This window comes from Diplodia seriata, assembly GCF_021436955.1.
Source record: "Diplodia seriata strain FDS-637 chromosome Unknown scaffold_5, whole genome shotgun sequence".
Lineage (NCBI taxonomy): Eukaryota > Fungi > Ascomycota > Dothideomycetes > Botryosphaeriales > Botryosphaeriaceae > Diplodia > Diplodia seriata.
Window position 1 is genome coordinate 2,223,925 of NW_027117312.1, and position 17,136 is coordinate 2,241,060.

General features: G+C 57.3%; 8 protein-coding genes across 8 annotated transcripts; 3 read left to right on the forward strand and 5 right to left on the reverse strand.

Annotated features, from left to right (window-relative positions):
- Nucleotides 1-758: 758 nt before the first annotated feature.
- Nucleotides 759-2,786, reverse strand: SLS55_005661 (uncharacterized protein; the record flags this gene model as incomplete). The annotated part of the gene is made up of 5 exons (XM_066777105.1): nt 759-784; nt 855-1,405; nt 1,462-2,241; nt 2,291-2,543; nt 2,591-2,786. 5 exons carry the CDS (start codon nt 2,784-2,786, stop codon nt 759-761), a joined length of 1,806 nt encoding a protein of 601 aa, XP_066632947.1.
- A 1,802-nt stretch (nt 2,787-4,588) lies between these two features.
- On the forward strand, nt 4,589-5,017 carry SLS55_005662 (uncharacterized protein; the record flags this gene model as incomplete). Its single annotated transcript, XM_066777106.1, has 1 exon — nt 4,589-5,017. One exon carries the CDS (start codon nt 4,589-4,591, stop codon nt 5,015-5,017), a length of 429 nt encoding a protein of 142 aa, XP_066632948.1.
- Nucleotides 5,018-6,760: 1,743 nt separating this feature from the next.
- Nucleotides 6,761-7,606, reverse strand: SLS55_005663 (uncharacterized protein; the record flags this gene model as incomplete). Its single annotated transcript, XM_066777107.1, has 3 exons — nt 6,761-7,363; nt 7,413-7,523; nt 7,580-7,606. 3 exons carry the CDS (start codon nt 7,604-7,606, stop codon nt 6,761-6,763), a joined length of 741 nt encoding a protein of 246 aa, XP_066632949.1.
- Nucleotides 7,607-7,823: 217 nt separating this feature from the next.
- On the forward strand, nt 7,824-10,181 carry OCT1 (Mitochondrial intermediate peptidase; the record flags this gene model as incomplete). Its single annotated transcript, XM_066777108.1, has 1 exon — nt 7,824-10,181. The coding sequence occupies one exon, from the start codon at nt 7,824-7,826 to the stop codon at nt 10,179-10,181; it is 2,358 nt and encodes a 785-aa protein (XP_066632950.1).
- A 279-nt stretch (nt 10,182-10,460) lies between these two features.
- On the reverse strand, nt 10,461-12,112 carry SLS55_005665 (uncharacterized protein; the record flags this gene model as incomplete). Its single annotated transcript, XM_066777109.1, has 5 exons — nt 10,461-10,903; nt 10,957-11,631; nt 11,691-11,790; nt 11,845-11,961; nt 12,017-12,112. 5 exons carry the CDS (start codon nt 12,110-12,112, stop codon nt 10,461-10,463), a joined length of 1,431 nt encoding a protein of 476 aa, XP_066632951.1.
- Nucleotides 12,113-12,864: 752 nt separating this feature from the next.
- On the reverse strand, nt 12,865-13,362 carry SLS55_005666 (uncharacterized protein; the record flags this gene model as incomplete). Its single annotated transcript, XM_066777110.1, has 2 exons — nt 12,865-12,923; nt 12,981-13,362. 2 exons carry the CDS (start codon nt 13,360-13,362, stop codon nt 12,865-12,867), a joined length of 441 nt encoding a protein of 146 aa, XP_066632952.1.
- Nucleotides 13,363-13,470: 108 nt separating this feature from the next.
- On the reverse strand, nt 13,471-14,508 carry SLS55_005667 (uncharacterized protein; the record flags this gene model as incomplete). Its single annotated transcript, XM_066777111.1, has 2 exons — nt 13,471-14,289; nt 14,344-14,508. The coding sequence occupies 2 exons, from the start codon at nt 14,506-14,508 to the stop codon at nt 13,471-13,473; spliced, it is 984 nt and encodes a 327-aa protein (XP_066632953.1).
- Nucleotides 14,509-15,182: 674 nt separating this feature from the next.
- Nucleotides 15,183-16,950, forward strand: SLS55_005668 (uncharacterized protein; the record flags this gene model as incomplete). Its single annotated transcript, XM_066777112.1, has 3 exons — nt 15,183-15,501; nt 15,648-16,170; nt 16,230-16,950. The coding sequence occupies 3 exons, from the start codon at nt 15,183-15,185 to the stop codon at nt 16,948-16,950; spliced, it is 1,563 nt and encodes a 520-aa protein (XP_066632954.1).
- Between the last annotated feature and the right edge of the window lie 186 nt (nt 16,951-17,136).

Below are 17,136 nucleotides of genomic sequence, written 5' to 3' on the forward strand. Positions count from 1 at the left end.
TGTGGGTGAGCATGTAGCAAGCCAAGGCGCTCGGTTGCCGCCACCCACGGTTCGAACACCACATGTTTCTTGCTCCACAACCCTCTCGTTGATCGACTTTGTTCGTGGAAACGAAGCAAGATGTGGCGCAAGAGCTCGACTGGCTGTACTACCCTGTAATGGCAACAAATCGATGTGAGAGCGCGGATGTGCTACGCATTAGTAGGTTATGATACGTAGGGATCTACCAGATGTAAAGGGGGATTCGAATTACTGTAATGGTGCAGGTCGGCTCAGTTCTTTGGTGGCCCGTTGTGTCTATCCCGAGACCATGATCGACCCACGCTGTCAGCCCTGTGTTGTGGTTTGTGTATGACTTGGTTGGCTATGCACGAGAAGTTCAGAGGCGGGGAGGCATGTGGGCAGTTCCTCACAAGTAGCACAAGTAATCAAATGCAGATGCTGTGATACTCAGTTTCCCCTCTGTGGGAGGTGCTCTCCCAGTCAATCATCATTTGGGTATCAACTACCAATGGCATCAAATCTTACTCCCCTTCACACGTAATACACGGCGCGGAAGACCGCCGCCGTTCTTGCAATGAGCCTTTGAGAAATGTGAAAGTCGGCGAAACCAGCAAAACACGCATGAGACAGGCGCTCTCGAGCATCCTGAGGTCCAAGCCCGCCACTGCGGCCAGTGCCTTCGAGCATTCACCGACATCTTCTCGAAACGAATAAAGTCATGTCAAAGAAGGTAAAAAACGAGCCAAAGGTCAGTTTTACAGCGAAATGGTCACGTTCAGCTCTGTTACGGGAAAAATCATTCGTTAGCAAGCATTCCAAAAGACGAACAACAACAAGTGACAGTACCCTACCTGCTCCGGAAGACTCGCTTCCACTCTCTCCCTCTCCGCCGAGGAGTCCACCAGCCTGACCCTGCTGCTTCATCGTCGCAAACTTGGTCGCCGCCGGGGTGAAGGCGGCACCGGCCGGCGCGCCCGTGCTTTGGTACACCAGGCAGGCCGTCGGCAGGGTCGTCGCGGGCATGCTGGCGATGCTCCAGGAAGTGACGAACGAAGGATCCTTCACAACGGGGAGCTGGGCCTGGACGCGGAAGTCGGCGCCGGCGCCAATATCGACACCGGCGGCAATGTGGGTGAGGTTGGCAAAGTTCTTGTCGAACTCGGCCTCGTCGGCGGGGGGAGTGTCGACGGACTCGCAGTTGGCGTTGTGCTGGGCCGAGGCAAGCTGGGTGATGTTGACGTTGGCGACGGGCAGGTCGAGGTAGGTGCCGGCTTCGGCGAGGAGGTCGTCATCGAAGAGGCCGAAGGCGAGCTCGATGCGCGGGCGCAGGGAAACGTGCAGCTGCAGGTTGATGTCGGAGACATTTGCTTGGAAGGGGATGGCGGTGAGGTTGTAGTTGTCACTGTTTCACGGGGTTAGCGTGGGTTTTAGAAGAGAAGAGTATGCTGGGGAACCAACAGTCCGGTAACGGTGGACGACTCGAGGTCAGTGAAGTTCAGGGCGGCGATGGCGCGGGGGATGGTCATGTTGAAACCGTAGGACATCTGAACACCACCGCTGAGAGCCCAGTTGAAAGTAAGGGCAGGCTCGAACATGACACCAGCCTTGCCGAGTTCAGGGATCCTGAAGCCAGCGGTCGGGGCAGTGAAGAGCGGGATCTGCAAACTACCAGACTCGGCCGGCGTGGCCTGGAGCTCGATATAGGCAGAGAAGTTGTTCAGAGCAAGCTCGACGAAGCCCATCTTGAAGACATCGGCGACCGAGTCCATCTCAGTAATCTCGTCCACGTCGGGCCAGTCAAGCTCCCAGCCACCTTGCGTCAGGTTCAAGTTGCCCGTGACCTTGCAGTGCTTGCAGCCAATGATGAAGTGGGGGTTGGGAAGAGTCATGGCGAATCCAGGAGGCAGCGAAAAGGTCGTGTTGGCGCTTTCGTGGAACAGGTTGAGAGCGACAGAAGTCTCGCCGACTTGAGAGGCGTTTCCGGCAGGAATGAGGGTCTGGTGGCTCAAGAAGGCCGAAGTGGAGGTGGAAGAGACCACGGTCTGGGTAGCGGTGCTGGTCGCGACAGCCTGCGTGGTGGTGTCCTGCCGACGCATCATCTGGTGACGGCGCAGCTCATGGTGCTCCTGCGAGTATCCGTAATCGATATTGAAGCGGCTGAAAGCTTGCTTCCACTGCTGCTTCGTCGTCGCGAGAGTGATGGTCTTGGTGTCTTCAGCCGCCGTCACGTCGTCGACCCTGTGTCTTGTAAGCCAGCCGAACACGGGAAACGAACCGTCTAGCTTACAGAAAGACAGAACGCGAGCCCTCATCAGTGCATCCAGCGTGGGAAGCAACGACATAGCCGCCTTCCAAGCCCGAGATGACATTCTCAGCATCAGCAAAAACGTCGTCTCCGCGGAACCCAAGCTCGATTCCTGAGCCCGTGCATTCGAGATGGCTCAGCTGGTCTTCAATATCTTCAAGCACGAGGACTTGCTTGCTCGACTGGGCCTGGACACGGGAGTAGAAGACGGACTTCTGGCTGTCAGAGTTGTCGCCTACACAGACATCAGTATGAATTGCACTGGGGGACTGATAATCGCACCATCCGTGTAGAGCAAATCGATGAAAGGAGTGGTTCGGATTTTTTCGCTCCTCCGAAGAGTGTCGGAGCGTCTTGTAGCTGCCTTCAAGTCAAGCATCGGGGCTGAGGCCGCGCTCCGAGCGGAAACGGCTCCATCGGGAAGACAGGCCAGCAGCCACACGGCGTAGGACAGCAAAGACGGCTTGGAGAAGGCCATGATTTTAATGATAGACAAGTTTTTTAAAGAGTGACAGGCGCGAGTTCAACGAGAGACAGGCGCAAATTCAACGAGAGACAGGCGCGATCACGAAAACCAGCAAGTCGCGAGCCAGGTGAAAGGCTGCGGGCGAGCAGATATATCGTGAAACAGCATTGTCTGATTTGGATGCAGGGCTGCGGCGCTGTCCCGAGCGAAGTATTCAGATCTGCTATGGAGTGGGGTATCTTTAATTTGGCCCCTTTCTGAGACAATGGAAACAGACCACTGCATGCACAGGGCTGGAGGGTCCTGTTGGTTGTTGGCGCTCTGCCAGATAGACGAAGACGTCCGCCATAAAACCAGTGGCTGAAGCGAATAGAGGTCAGCCCAGAAGCGCGCGTTCGTATTTGGACCCCTCTCGTAGGTTACCAGTGGAGAAGGGATGCACCTGTGGCGCAGTCAAGAGCTTGCGGGGTGGGCTTGACTCTCCGTGTGATTGGTCAATCCGCAGCAGATGCCGCATGACTCTTCCGCATGGTCACTGTGACTGCCTAATGGATGAGCGCAGCCAAGGACTTGACTATGGTGAGGGATTCAGGAGGGGTTGGGGTGCTCCTCTGCCGATCTCAGCACCTTTCCCTGCTCCGTTGATAGATAGCCGAACAGTGCAGAAACCACTCCCGAGGAATCCCGCACCGTAACGCTGGAGCAAGCGGGTTGATGGCATCCCCTTTCCTAGGCTGCTGCGGGAGTTTAGTTATAAGGCGTGCATGATCTTCACCCGCTTGGGCCAGCGGAGTTATCGAGACGATCTTGGCCCCGTGGACGGAACTGTCCCCCGTTCGGTGGCAGAACGGGGAACGGCAAGCCAACCGAAGCGAATGCGGAGAAGGCAAGAATCATCCAGGGTCCATTGTGTCGGCTTGATCGTCGCAGGAAGAACGCGTGACAGCACTGCCCGGACGAGCCAGAGTGGCGGTGTTGAACAATCGCCCGGTCGAGCTTGACCGGAGCATGCCAGCAAACTCCTAGTGCCGGATGATTCTGCAAAAAAAAAAAAAAAAAAGGGTTGGATGAAGGTAGGTTGATGGATGAGGTGAGGTGAGGACGGATGGAAAGAGCGACATTGGGGGTGCAGCAAGACAAGTGGTTGCCGCTTTCGCTCCTCACTTCCGCTCCAGGCGGGACGTCCGAGCGCCTCACCTCAACACCAAAGCAAACGACATCAACTCCTATCACGATTCCAGCACTCCACCTCTGGAGAACATTGGAACGCTACTCAAAGAGACGCGATCAACTACGGATAGCCGCAGCGCTTTCACTCGCTGTGGTCTAGCGACTAACGACATGTCGAGCTTCAATGTCTAATTATTTGACCTCTTTGTTTGCTTTCGATGCCTCCAAAGCGTTCCATGGCCAAGTGAGAGTTTGGCCGCCTGTTGCTCTTTGCTTCTGGTTCCTCACTGCTACCGAGTTCCTTCCCAAAATGTCAGAGACAGTGATTGACACACACAAACTCGCCTTTGGTCACATGCTGCTGGACAGGTGGCTACCGGAGCAACCGTCCACCTACTTAAAGACCTTCCGCTTTCTCTCCAACAGACAGCTCCTTCCAATCCAAACCCTCTTCACCCAAGCTTAAATCAAAAACCCCTCTACGCCCAAGCTTAAATCAAAAGAGCTTCGTCCACCTCCAATCACCATGTAGGCAGATCAGACTTCCACGCAAAGAATTATTAACAACCTGAATAGCCTTTAGGAGATCGCATTTTCCGCAACTCGACACCCTAACCCTCTGGGTTCACCTCACATACGAGACAATGGGTGACGTTGCCGAGCTGTCCGAGTCCACTGCCAAGCAGTTGGAGGAACTGAGCACCGCGCAGCTGCTGACCGAGCGTATTCTCAGTAATTTCTCTCCCACATCCTCCGACGAGCCCGTCGCTGACCTTACTCCGTCTCTAGCCATCGGTCGCAGCCTCCTTGGTAGCAACCGCTACCTCGACGTGGTCACGTACCGCCTTCCCAACCACGAGCAGCCCAACGACTACATGGCCGAGCTGATCGAGCATACCGGCCCTCGTGAGGCAATCACTGTCCTACGCACCCGTTACGACAAGCGTAGCGGCGCGCTCTGGCTGCTGCTGGACCGCGCCGAACGCGAGCTCAACATCACCATGACCCTGGCTCACACTGAGAACGGAGTCAATGTCATCAACACCCGCCGCCTGGGTCGCCCGGCTTATTAAGTATTCTGACTGCGTCACGGTAACGGAAAGCGTTCGGCATTTCAGAGACGGAGACAGAAAGTTTCGAACGGGAATTCAGCGTTGGGAAAGCAACAGCGCGCACATAATAAAACCTCTTTCTTACCTCATTGTCCTTGATCGTGATTGCCCTTCAACAGTATTTCTGAAAGACAGATACGGATGGGCTCAGCCTGCCGTAGCATGTTGAATAGTTAGTGATCAGTCGGTTTGATAGCCAGCGCAGGTTGGGCCTCGCACCTTCTTCCCCCATTCACCTTTCACTTTGCGCCTTCCATCGTCCACCTTCAGCATTCCACCTTCCCTCTTCCAGGCTGCAGAAATGGCGAACAGAGCTCTTAAATCTTCCTCTCTAGTAAATCTAGATCACGTATACAAATCATCATCATCGGCATCAACATCATCAACAGCATCGACGGTATCCTCTATCGCTATCCAACACCATGTCCCAACCCAATCCCACCGAGGGACAGTTTCAACAGGCGATAGAAAACATGATCACAGGTACCAAAAGTCCCCGTCCAATCCGCACAGTCCGTCACACAAAAACTGACCTTGACAACACAGAGTCCTTGATGGCCCTCTACCCGTTCCACGCGCTCCACAGAGTCGAGGTAGAAGAAAATCACACAACCATTCCAGACACAGGAACACAAGCCACCACCTTCACCGGAATCGTCCTCCAGTACGATCACCCCGCACCCGACGGTACCGCGGCCGTACCTAGAACCCTCATGATGGTGCAAAACGCCCCAACACGCCGCACCGCCCTCATGATGCTCATCGATGGCCTTTCAATGCTGCTGGGGCAGGCCCAGGATAGAGGCAGCGAGAACATGCCTTGGGCAGCGACATTGGCGACCGCGGCAGCTCAGGTGCAGGCGGCGAGGGCGGCGGCTGCTGCTCAGGCGCACGCCGCAAACCCTCGGCCCCACCTGGTCGTCAGGCCCTTCGAAAGGTCGCATACGGACCGCGCCCGTTCATTGCGGCGCGGCCTGCGTCGAATGTCTTCGCCTGAGGAGTACTTGGGACGGGTTCCTGGGGATGTATATGGGAACCAGCCGGCGGAAGGTGGAGGTAACCAACCGGCGGAAGATGGAGGTAACCAGCCGCCGGGGGATGTAGATAAACAGCCGTCGGAGGGTGGAGGTAACCAGCCGTCGGATGGTGGAGGTGACTAGCCGTCGGGGAATGTAGACTGAATCATCAAAGGTCAGAAGAGTGTTGATGAAGGAATTAACGCTCGCTCAAATGTAGTTTTATCAAAGTCTGGTTTTAATTCAGCGAGTATTTGATTGGTCAGTACCATAGCAGGTCACAGAACATCTCAGCCCACCGAAATCAACACTCTTTCTATGGGTAGTTGAAACCAAGATCTGGACGGTCTTGAAAGTCGCATCTTCGTCCGGATCTTGGATTCGAATTCGAATGCCTACGTAAGAAAAGTGGTATTGATGGGGCTCAGAGAATCTCTTCTGGGATGCGACCATGTTCGCCGAGTTGAAGCACGTAGAACGGACTTGCCTGCTCGAAATGGGAATGTTCCGAGAACTGTATTTACGAAGATTTAGCTGATGGTACACTGTTCTAGAACACCCATGGTCTACTACGCCAACAAAAAGATTTTTCTGCGCGCAACAAATGAAACACTCAAAGGATGCCAGCTGGGTCTTTGGCTGTCTGTCTCGCCCCTTGAAATATGATTATTCTACCGCTTTTGTCTGTTTATTTGCCTTTCCTCACCCAGTCCTCGACGGCTTCCCTCGCATCGCCGATCTTCTCCTCCAGCATGGCGGCCGTCATCTTACTGTGCGCAATGCCCGTCTGCACGAATCTGGTGGCGCGCTCCTTGGCCCGGAGGTGGTTCTCGGCGATGACGGGGTAGCGCTCCTCGTAGGTCCAGACGAGATCGCCGACGTTCCGGGTGGTGAGGGGCAGGATAGCCCACGAGGCGACGATTCCGACGGCGACGGGCACGGTCGAGCGGAGCAGGATGTTGCGGTTGCGGGTGACGATGCTGCCGGCCATGGCCGAAACGAGCACGTAGATGGCGCCGGGCATGACCTTCTCGCCCGACTCCTTGGGCGGGGCCAGCGAAGCGACGGTGCTTGTGAATGAGTTCTCCAGACGCAGCGCCTCGGTCAGCCCCGCGTTGACCTTGTCCTCGGACTTGGCGGCATAACCGTGCAGAAACAGGCGGGCCTGGGCAACCTGGGCGGCCAGGCGGTCCGTGTAGGTGGGCGTTGACGGCACGGGAGCGGCCTTGGGTGGGCTGACGGGCTCGGCGGGCACCGAGGCAAAGTCGTCGTAGATGGGCTTGCGGAGGTCCTGGGCGGAGGTTAGCCGAGCGCAGCGGGCAGGGTCAGGCGGACGGTACCCTCTCGAATTGGCTTTGCGATGCCTGGGGAGCCTCGGCGTGGACGTTGCGGAACGGGAAGAGCGTGAGGCCGGCGGCAAGGACTGCGGACGTCGCAGGGACGACGGCGCGCTGGCGGGGGGTGAGCTTGCGAACGGTCAATGGTGCAGGAGCGCAGGAGAGCTCACCTGCCGGAGGAGCGGTCGGAAGGCCATTGGGGGCTGGGGGTGCGAGGCAATGGGTTGTCGACGGACGGGAAGTTGCACGCGAGGTGTTGAATTAGGACGAGGACGTCGCTTTCCAACACAAGCCGAGCCCGCGCGCGTCATCTCTCCGCCCGTCCAGCGCGCGACCGAGCTTCTCCACCTCTCCACCACCACATCTCTCTCCACCGCTCTCCCATCCCTCCTCTCCGCCGCAAATCGCGCCACCATGCTGCGGCGCACCGGGCGACGCGCCTGGACCTGCTCGCAATGCCTGCGCCTGCAGCAGCGGACGTACGGATCCTCCATTGCCGCAACCGCCGCTGACTTCTCGCCCGCCACTCGCGCCGCTCCCGACGCCGACCACGACGACCGCGTGCTGCGCCGCATCTTCGACTCGCCGCGATTCTGGAAGGAGTTCTCCGGCGGCCCTCAGAAGCAGCTCAAGGGCGAGTCCGCCGGCCTTTTCCAGAACCGCTATCTTACCCGGCCGGAAGGCTTCCAGCACTTCGCCGAGGTCACGCTGCAGAAATGCATGAAGATCGTGGACAAGGTGCTGACGGCCAGTTCCATCGAGGAGTACAGGACGCTCGCGAGGGACCTCGACCGTCTGAGCGACTTGCTGTGCCGCGTCATCGACCTGTCCGACTTCGTGCGCTCGACCCATCCCGACCCCAAGATCCAGGCTGCTGCCACGCAGGCCTACGCCATTATGTTTGAGTACATGAACCGGCTAAACACTACAACGGGCCTGAATGACCAGCTGAAAAAGGCGGCCTCCATCCCCGAGGTCTGGGATTCGTGGGGCGAGGAAGAACAGGTCGTAGCCCAGATCTTGATGAGAGACTTCTCCAAGTCTGCCATTGACCTGCCGGAGGAGACGAGGCACCGCTTTGTTGACCTTTCCAATGACATCACCCACACCGGGAATGACTTCGTCGACGGCATGGCTCCGGAGAAGCCGTACCTCAAGTTCGACAGTAGCAGGTTGAAAGGCATGGACCCTAACCTGGCAAAGAGCTTGACCAGATGGGGTAAGATTTCGCTACCCACTGTCGGCTTGCCTGCCTTAATGGCCTTGAGAACTGTTGAGGACCCCGATGTCAGGAGAGATGTTTACGTGGCGAACCGAACGGCGTCGAAGGCAAACATCTCTCGACTGGAAGAGATGCTGAAGAAGAGAGCAGAACTCGCAAAACTCTCCGGTTATGATACCTTCGGGCACATGGCATTAAGTGACAAAATGGCGAGCACCCCGGAAGCCGTGAACCAATTCCTGGGGGCTTTGGTCGAGGATAATCACGTTCAAGTCAACAACGAACTGCAGGAGCTCCTGGAATTCAAGAAGTCTGATGCGCGGAGTGACAATTTCCCTGGTAGTCTGAATGCCTGGGATCGGGACTACTACGCGCAGCAGCTTCTCTCGTCTCTCCGCACTCGCATTCGGTCGCCCGACTTCCTTTCGTCTTTCTTTTCCCTTGGTACTGTCATTCAAGGACTCTCCCGACTCTTCACAAGACTCTATGGCATTCGGCTAGTCCCTCACGAGACATTGCCTGGAGAGACTTGGAACTCTGATGTCAGACGGTTGGATGTGATTGATGAGAAAGAGGGACACATTGCTGTGGTGTACTGTGATCTTTTCTCCCGTCCCGGCAAGAATCCGAATCCGGCGCACTTCACGCTCCGCTGTTCTCGTCTGATTTCCGGTGACGAAATCATGGAGGCCGCCCAAACTTCCCACCCTTTCTCCTCTCCCATTGATGCTGCCACGGACGGCATGGCGTCGGCTATTAATCGTGATGACAAGACAGGCAACTCTTACTATCAACTGCCTACCATTGCGCTGATTTGCGACTTCGACACTGCTGGTCAGAGCCTGCACAGCGCACGCCCGACGTTGCTCACCTTCCGCGAAGTGCAAACGCTATTCCACGAAATGGGCCACGCCGTGCACTCGATCTGCGGTCGTACGAAGCTGCAAAACGTCAGCGGCACGCGTTGCGCTACCGACTTTGCCGAGCTGCCGTCGGTGTTGATGGAGCACTTCGCCGCGGCGCCGGAGGTGCTCTCGCTGTTCGCGCGGCACTTTGAGACGGACGCGCCGCTGCCGTACCGCATGGTCGAGGAGCGCGTGGCCATCGACCGGCGCATGAGCGGTGCCGAGATCGAGGCGCAGATCCTGCTCGCCATGCTCGATCAGGCGTACCACTCGGCCCTGCCGCTCGAAGCGGGCTTCGACAGCACCAAAACGTATCACGACATCTATAACACGCACCAGACCATTCCCGAGCCGGCGGGCACTGCATGGCAAGGCTTCTTTGGGCACTTGTTCGGGTATGGCGCCACATACTACTCGTACCTCTTCGACAGGGCGATCGCTGGCAAGCTCTGGAAGGATGTCTTCCAGGAGGGAAAGAAGAGCATCGATAGGGAGGCGGGTGCACGGTACAGAGAGGAGGTACTGCGGTGGGGTGGTGGTAGGGACGGGTGGAGGTGCGTTGCTGGCGTTTTGGGGCGGGAGGAGCTGGCCGAGGGTGGCGCGGAAGCGATGAAGGAGGTGGGTAAGTGGGGTGTGCATGATTAGAGGGAGAAATGCATCTGTAAAGAGGTCTCGTAGAGGCATCGGGAGGTCTGTTCCTTTAGAGGCTTGCATCCTCGCGGAGTGCTGCATGGTTGAGAGATGGAAGGTGCCTGGCTTATTTCCGTAAAAAGAGTTTTCGGTGGGTATATCGTTTGGTGTGTGGTTGTAGATACGACGAAAATGACTCCGAGTAGATACAACGAAAATGAGTCGGAAGAAATCCATGAACAGCTAAACTCCTATATAACCCAGAATAGACCCGAAAATCCCATCCGACACGACTCAAAGCGAATCGATATCGATCTCGGGCGTCCGCGCCCTGAACTCCACCGCGGCCTTGGCATCGGGCAAGTTCTGCCCGGTGCCGTCGTTGACCGTCTTGGGCCTGTTGCGTCCCTCCTCGAACCGCCAATCGTATTTCAGCAGCAGGTGGGCGACGGCGATCTTGATCTCGTTGGAGGCGAAGAAGCGGCCGGGGCAGGCGTGCTTGCCGTGACCGAAGCCGAGGTGCTCGACACTGGTGGTGACGAACTGCCAGCGGTTCTCGTTGCCAGGCTCCTGGCGCATGCGCAGGAAACGGGCGCCGTCGAAGGTGGTAGGATCGGAGCCCCAGTTCCCGCCGGCTTCCTGCATGTGCAGCGTGGGCACGGCGACGGTGGCGCCCTTGGGGATGACGGTGCCGTCGGAGAGCTGGACGGGGGCGATGGCCACGCGGTTCATGAAGACTGGAGACAGTGAGCACTTGCAGGGGAACTGAGGGGTCCGGGGAAAAACTCACGGGGACTCTGGACGTTGATGCGCTGGCTCTCCTTCATGCAGCTGTCCAGCAGCTTCATCTTGTACAGGCTCGTCTTCTTCCAGCCTTGGTCCTCGCCCAGCACCTCGACGACCTCGCGCCTCAGCTGCTCCACGCACGCCTTGTCCGCAACCAGGTCGAACATCAGGTGCGTCAGCGTCAGCGACGTCGTGTGGATGGCGTTGAAGTTGAGCAGCAGCTGCGCCGCCGCAAAGTCCCACGGCCGCCCGCGCGCCACAGCGTCCATCCACTCGAGCGAGTCGGCCGGCTTGGGCACCGGCTCGCCCGCCGCCTCAAGCTTCGCCTTGCGCTCGCGCCGCGCCCGGATCTCGGGCTCGATCAGCGTCGCCATGGTCTTCTGGATCGCGCGCACGCGGGCCATCTCGGGCAGCCAGTAGCGGGCGAGGGGCCGGAGCGGCGCCGGCACGCGCTCGAGCGCCATCTTGGCCTTGAAGGCGTCGTGCGTGAAGGCGATGGAGATGTCGACGAGGGCGCGGTTGCGGCAGAGGGGCTCGCCGAGGAAGACCTTGGCCGACATGCGCGCCGCGATCTCGGTGGCGAGGGTCGAGAAGGTGGTTTTGCCCCATTCGGTGCTTGACGGGAGGAGGTCGTTGCAGATCATGGCCATCTCCTTCGAGAGGTCGGTGGTAATGTGGCCTGGGGGATATCGTTAGCCGTCGAGTTCTTCGTCTGATGGCAGGCTCTGGCGAACACACCCAAGGCCTGCGTCAATTTCGTGCGGACCGTCTCCTGCATGATCTCGCCCTGCGTCACGGCATGGAAAGCTGAGAATTCCGGGTAACCAACGAAGAAAGTCTACCATGGCGTTAGCGGAGGGAAGCATCGAGCTTTGGGTTCAAGATGATTGACTTTCTCCATAAAGGCATTGAAGCTGAGGCGCTCGTCGTTACGAATCTCATCGGCATACTTTGGCGGAATGACTAGAAGGACTCCAGAGGGGTTGAACATTTGGAAGGGGCCGCTGAACTACACGAGAAGATAAGCGACGTTGGACCTTTACGGCAGATTCAGTGTTACTCACCTTTTCCAGTCCCTGCTTCAACAGCTGCTTGCTCTGCGTGAACCAACGCTGTTGCGCGGGCTTGTTCGTCCATTCTCCTGGCTCTTTGCCGACCATGGGGAATCCGCTCCAGGCTCTTGGACCAAGGAATCCGGCGATTACATTGTAGAATGTGGTGGTGATGATGACGACGACAACAGCAACCAACACCGGATACCGTACCCCCGAAGCAACAATATCGGTCTCGCTACTGTTAAGTGTCATGTTGATGGCGTGTGAAAGGGAGTGGTTGGAAATGTTTAAGTGCTAGCCGTTGCAGCCAACGATAGGGTTATATACTCGAACCCTTACACGCGTCAATCCAGGAATGGGCCATTGTGGATAGAAGCCGGTTACGAGCTGCTTTTCGGATTACAAAAGGGTGGTGTCGTATTCGCACAACGCCCGCTTTAGGAAATCCGAACTGTTCGGATTACTGCACGTTTTGCTCGGATCGAGTCTGTGCCCAGCGGAAGAGTACAAGATAAGATACGTAAAAGCATGCGGAAATTACGCTGGAGATGATTGGTCCAAAATAGCGAGTTGTTCTCGGTTTTTGAGTTTGACCAAGGACTCAAAATAGATTTACCTGCACGGTTAAGCAACGCCAACCTGATTCGCTACTTACCTCAACGAATCATTAGCCGTCTTCGACACTTGTGCATAATGAAGCTGAGGCTCTCAGCTATGTTCAAAGTGCGCACGAATCGGATTCTACCTAAAATCTAATGCGAATCTAAGCACTTCATGAAACTCGGCATCAACAAGTAGACGAGAGATTGTGGCGCAGCAGACCCACAAGATTAGAAACAAAGGTCATAACTCATACTTCATCCGGCCTCTTCCATCTCCAACTGCGCCCTCTCCTCGTGCGTAAGTTCGCCCTTTGCTCTACCCATCTTCACAAAAAGGAACGCAAAGCATGCGACGCTGGAGCACGCAACACCGAACCAGAAAGCCATCTTGTAGCTCCCCTTGCGACCGAGTCGCTCGGTGCTGCTCACGGCCAGGTCGGCGACGCCAAGGAAGAAGCCGATGCCGAGGAAAAGAGTGGTGTTGATAAGGGCACCGGCGAGCCCCTGGCGGTGGCGCGGCATGCTGGTGGTGATGAAGACGTTGGTGACGGAAAAGGTTACGTCGACGCCGAGCGTGGCACACACCATGGCCGGGAAGACCCACGCCCAGTAGTTGGGATGGTCGGGCATGAGGGCGAAGAGCAGGCAGCATACGACCTGTACCGCCGCCGCCAGCACTATCAGCGCTTTGCCCGGCAGCAGGTGCATCACCAGCCCCCCGACAGTGGAAAGGATGAGGCCGCCTGCAGCCATGGGGGCGAACCATGCCGTGGTTTGCAGTGTTCCGATGCCGAGGACGAGCTCGATGCTGGAGTTTTGGTTGGAATTTGTACGGTTCAGTGGCGTTGAGGCTTTCACTTACTAGAAGCTGGCGTAGAAAAGGTAGACTCCGTACACGCCGTACGAGAAAAACAAGCCAATGACGAGGGGCTTGATGGACTTTGGTGCGAAAATGTCGAACGGGAGCAACGGTTGGTCCGCCACCCAGCCCTCGACGTAGAAGGCGGCAAGAAGACAAAGCACACCAACGACGAAGGTAACAATAATGTATGGGTTGGCCCAGCCATGGTCAGCGTGGGAGCAGTCAGTAATGGCAAAGACGACCAAAAGCAGGCCGGGCACAATCGTGACGAGACCCCACCAATCCATCTTGATGTTTGTCTCCCTGCCATCGGGGCGGTCGTTGGGGACGAAGAAGACGGATATCACGGTGACGATTGCGAGGAAGATGGTGCCGAAGTAGAAGTACCAGCCCCAACTGAGCAATTCGCCACTGATCCCTCCGAAGAAGATACCGGTAAAGAATCCGATGGGAGCGAAAGCGCCGTAGAAGCTGAAGATGAGATTCTTCCGAGGCCCTGGTCTGTACACGGTGCCTAGCAGCATGATGCCAGCGGGCAAAAAGGCAGCCGGGCCAAGGCCACTCAGAGCACGGCAAACGATGAGCATGATGTAGTTCTGGCTGAAGCCGGCAATCAGAGACCAGATGGCGAACCACACCAGTCCACAGACGAACAGCATGCGTGCTCCAAATATATCCGCTAGGCGACCGCATGGTAGGATGAAAGAGCCAGTGACGAGGGAGAAGACGCTGGCGGGCCAGCTTCGTGCGGCGGTAGGGATGTCGAGGGAAGTTGTCAGGGCGGGAAGGATGATGTGGAATCCGCTGATGAAGTATTCCTGTGCCTGTCAGTAAGCGTGTTCGTAGAGAGGGATGAAGAGAAAAGAGCTCACCGCCATGAACATGGAGGCCAGCAGCGAAAAGCAGAAGCAGTATTCCGCAACCTTGGTCGTGAAGATGGCTGGTCTCTGTCTTCCGAGTTTCTCAACGTCGACTGCAGCAGGCTCGAAGGGAGAGCTGCATCGCGTGTCGGGTTTAGGAAAGGCTTGGACTGCCATGACTTCGTCTGTAAAGGCTCAGGAGACGTGCAGATGCATTCTCCAGGACGTGGGAACTGTGCAGCGGTTTTATAATAAGGAGGAACAGATTCCGGAAGGTAACAGCGAGTGATCCGTCATCATGGTGGTCAACACCAGTGCCGGGTGTGGGTGGAGGCTTGGCTTCCACATGCGGTCTTTTACATGTGTAATGTAGTCGCTTGACTGCGCAGCTACCCGTAGGCCGAATGCTAACAGTTGCGGTTCTGACCGTCACTTCACCGGCGCAGCCGCAATACAATGCAAAAAGACGATCAGCTCTCAGCTTCCAAAGACCACGACGAAGCACCTGATGGAAATCCCGTTTACCGTTATTTTGTCGTTGACTTGCGGAGATGTTGCAGAGGGGATTGCTAAGGTGCGGCGCGGCGCTAAACCCGAACAGGCAGCCAAGCCGCAATGACCGACGTGCGTTGCCTTCTCCGACTCCTTCCATCGCCATCTTTTCCCCTCCCGCCCAGGGACCCCACCGCCTAATATAACCGCTCTTATCAGAAATCTACCCGCTAGTCTGCAAGGCCAAGCCGATCTGCTGCTGCGTTCTCCGGATTCCAGCCTGCCGGCCCTTGTTTCTTTTTCCTTCTGCCCGGTGGAAAGCCTACCTTTCCTCTTACCAAGCAGCCCGCACGGACCGGATGTCGTCCGGCCAGGACGAGCCGCCCTCGAAGCCTTGCCACAACTGCCGCCGTCGCCGACTCAAGTGTGACCGCACTCTTCCGGGCTGCCGCAAATGCTCCAAGACGGGCCAGGAATGTCTCGGCTACGGGAAGCTGTTCTTGTGGGACCAGGGCGTCGCCAGCCGCGGGAAGATGATGGGCAAGACCATCCCAGTTCAGACGCCAGCAAAACCCCCGCGGAGAGATGACGTGCAGGCCATGTCTGCGGGCTTGGGGACGGGCATGGACACTCACCAACATGGCAGCAACATGACATCCCAGGAACTTGTTTTAAGAAGTAGCAATGCATGGACGGAGCCACTGCAACCGCCTCTAATAGATCCCATCTTCCAAGACCTGGGCCACTCGTCCCGCCTCTATCTTTCTCATTGTAAGGCTCTTCGCCGCGGGCGTGTTGGGTTGACTTCTGACGCAGCCGTCTAGTCGCCGACGAATTTTGCAAGTCTCTCGTGACATACGACATGCCCAACCTCAACCCCTTCCGCGACCTCATTCCGCTGACCCGAGAGCACGCAGTGCTGCTGCACATGGCCATTGCCAACTCGGCCGTGCACATGGCCAACCGCTACGCCATGGAGACCCAGAGCGCGGCCGTGGCGGCCCAGTCGCTGAAGGGCATCGCACCGGGCCAGAGCAGCGTCATCCACTCGCAACCGCTCCAGGAACTAAGCGGCCAGGCCGCCCGCTTCTACCACGACGCCTTGGTCGCGAAGCAGAAGGCGCTGCGCCTCCTGCGCCACGCGCTGCAGCACGTCAACACGGGCAACCGCGATGTCCTCCTCGCTGCCATCCACCTCTTCGCCAACTTCGAGCTCATCACCTCCGGCAAGGGCGACTGCATCGTGCACGTCGAAGGCGCCAGGAGGCTGATCGAGTGCTTCGGTCCCGAGAGCAGCTCTCCAATGATGGGCAAGCTACGCGACTATGTCGTTTCCGATTGCTTGACGTAAGTCTTCTCTCTCCGTTCCGTCATCTTTAGGGATAGAGGACTGATACAAAGGTTAGCTTCTACATCCTCGGCTCCATGGTGGCGTCCTCACGCTCGCGAGCGAACGCGAACCGGCACTTCCAGTACGTGCTCCCGCTGCTGGAACGCGCCGAATCCAACAGCTACCTCTCCTGCCCCTCCGTGCTGCTGCAAATAATGCTCTCGGCCTCGTACCTGAGCAGCGGCGTGCATTCGACACCGTCCGAAGCATCGTCGCTGGCGGAGGAAGCGGCCGCCCTCCTTTCGCGTGCGCAAGCCTTCGACATCCACGCGTGGGCGCAGGGGGTGCAGGGCATCTCGTCGCAGCACGCCGACGACTTCGAGTCGCGCGTGCACGTCGCGTCGGCGCACAAGTCTGCCATCTGCCTGTACATCCACCGCGCCGTGCAGCCGACGGCGCACCTGCTCGACGCGATCCAGATCGAGGCGCTCGTCGCCGATGTCATACATCACCTCGCCCTCATCGGCCGCGACGACAGCCTCATCAAGGGCACCGCCTGGCCCACTTTTGTTGCTGGCGCCGAGAGCGAGGAGCCGGAGCGTCGCGCTTGGGTCGCGGATCGGCTGGTCATGCTGTGGCGGATTATGCTTTGGGGCTATTTGCCTACCGCACTCGAGACGCTGCAGGCACTTTGGAGCACTGATGGAGTAGTCTGTCCGGTTGATGGGGTAAGGGGGGCGAAGGAGGGCTGGCTGCAGAAGCTGAAGAGGCTCGGAATCGAATGGATGATTGTCTGATGCGTCAAAGTCGTCACGAAGGGTAGAAAATGTTAATGATTATTAGGGAAAACGGGCGTTTTCATTGGATAGATAGAGATAAGAGAGCATACCCCCAAACTGTCATATAGATGCAACTATGTTGCAAGGGCTCAGGCACACCGAATAGACACTCAAAGCAAAGTAATTTGAATGATTAGAACGAGA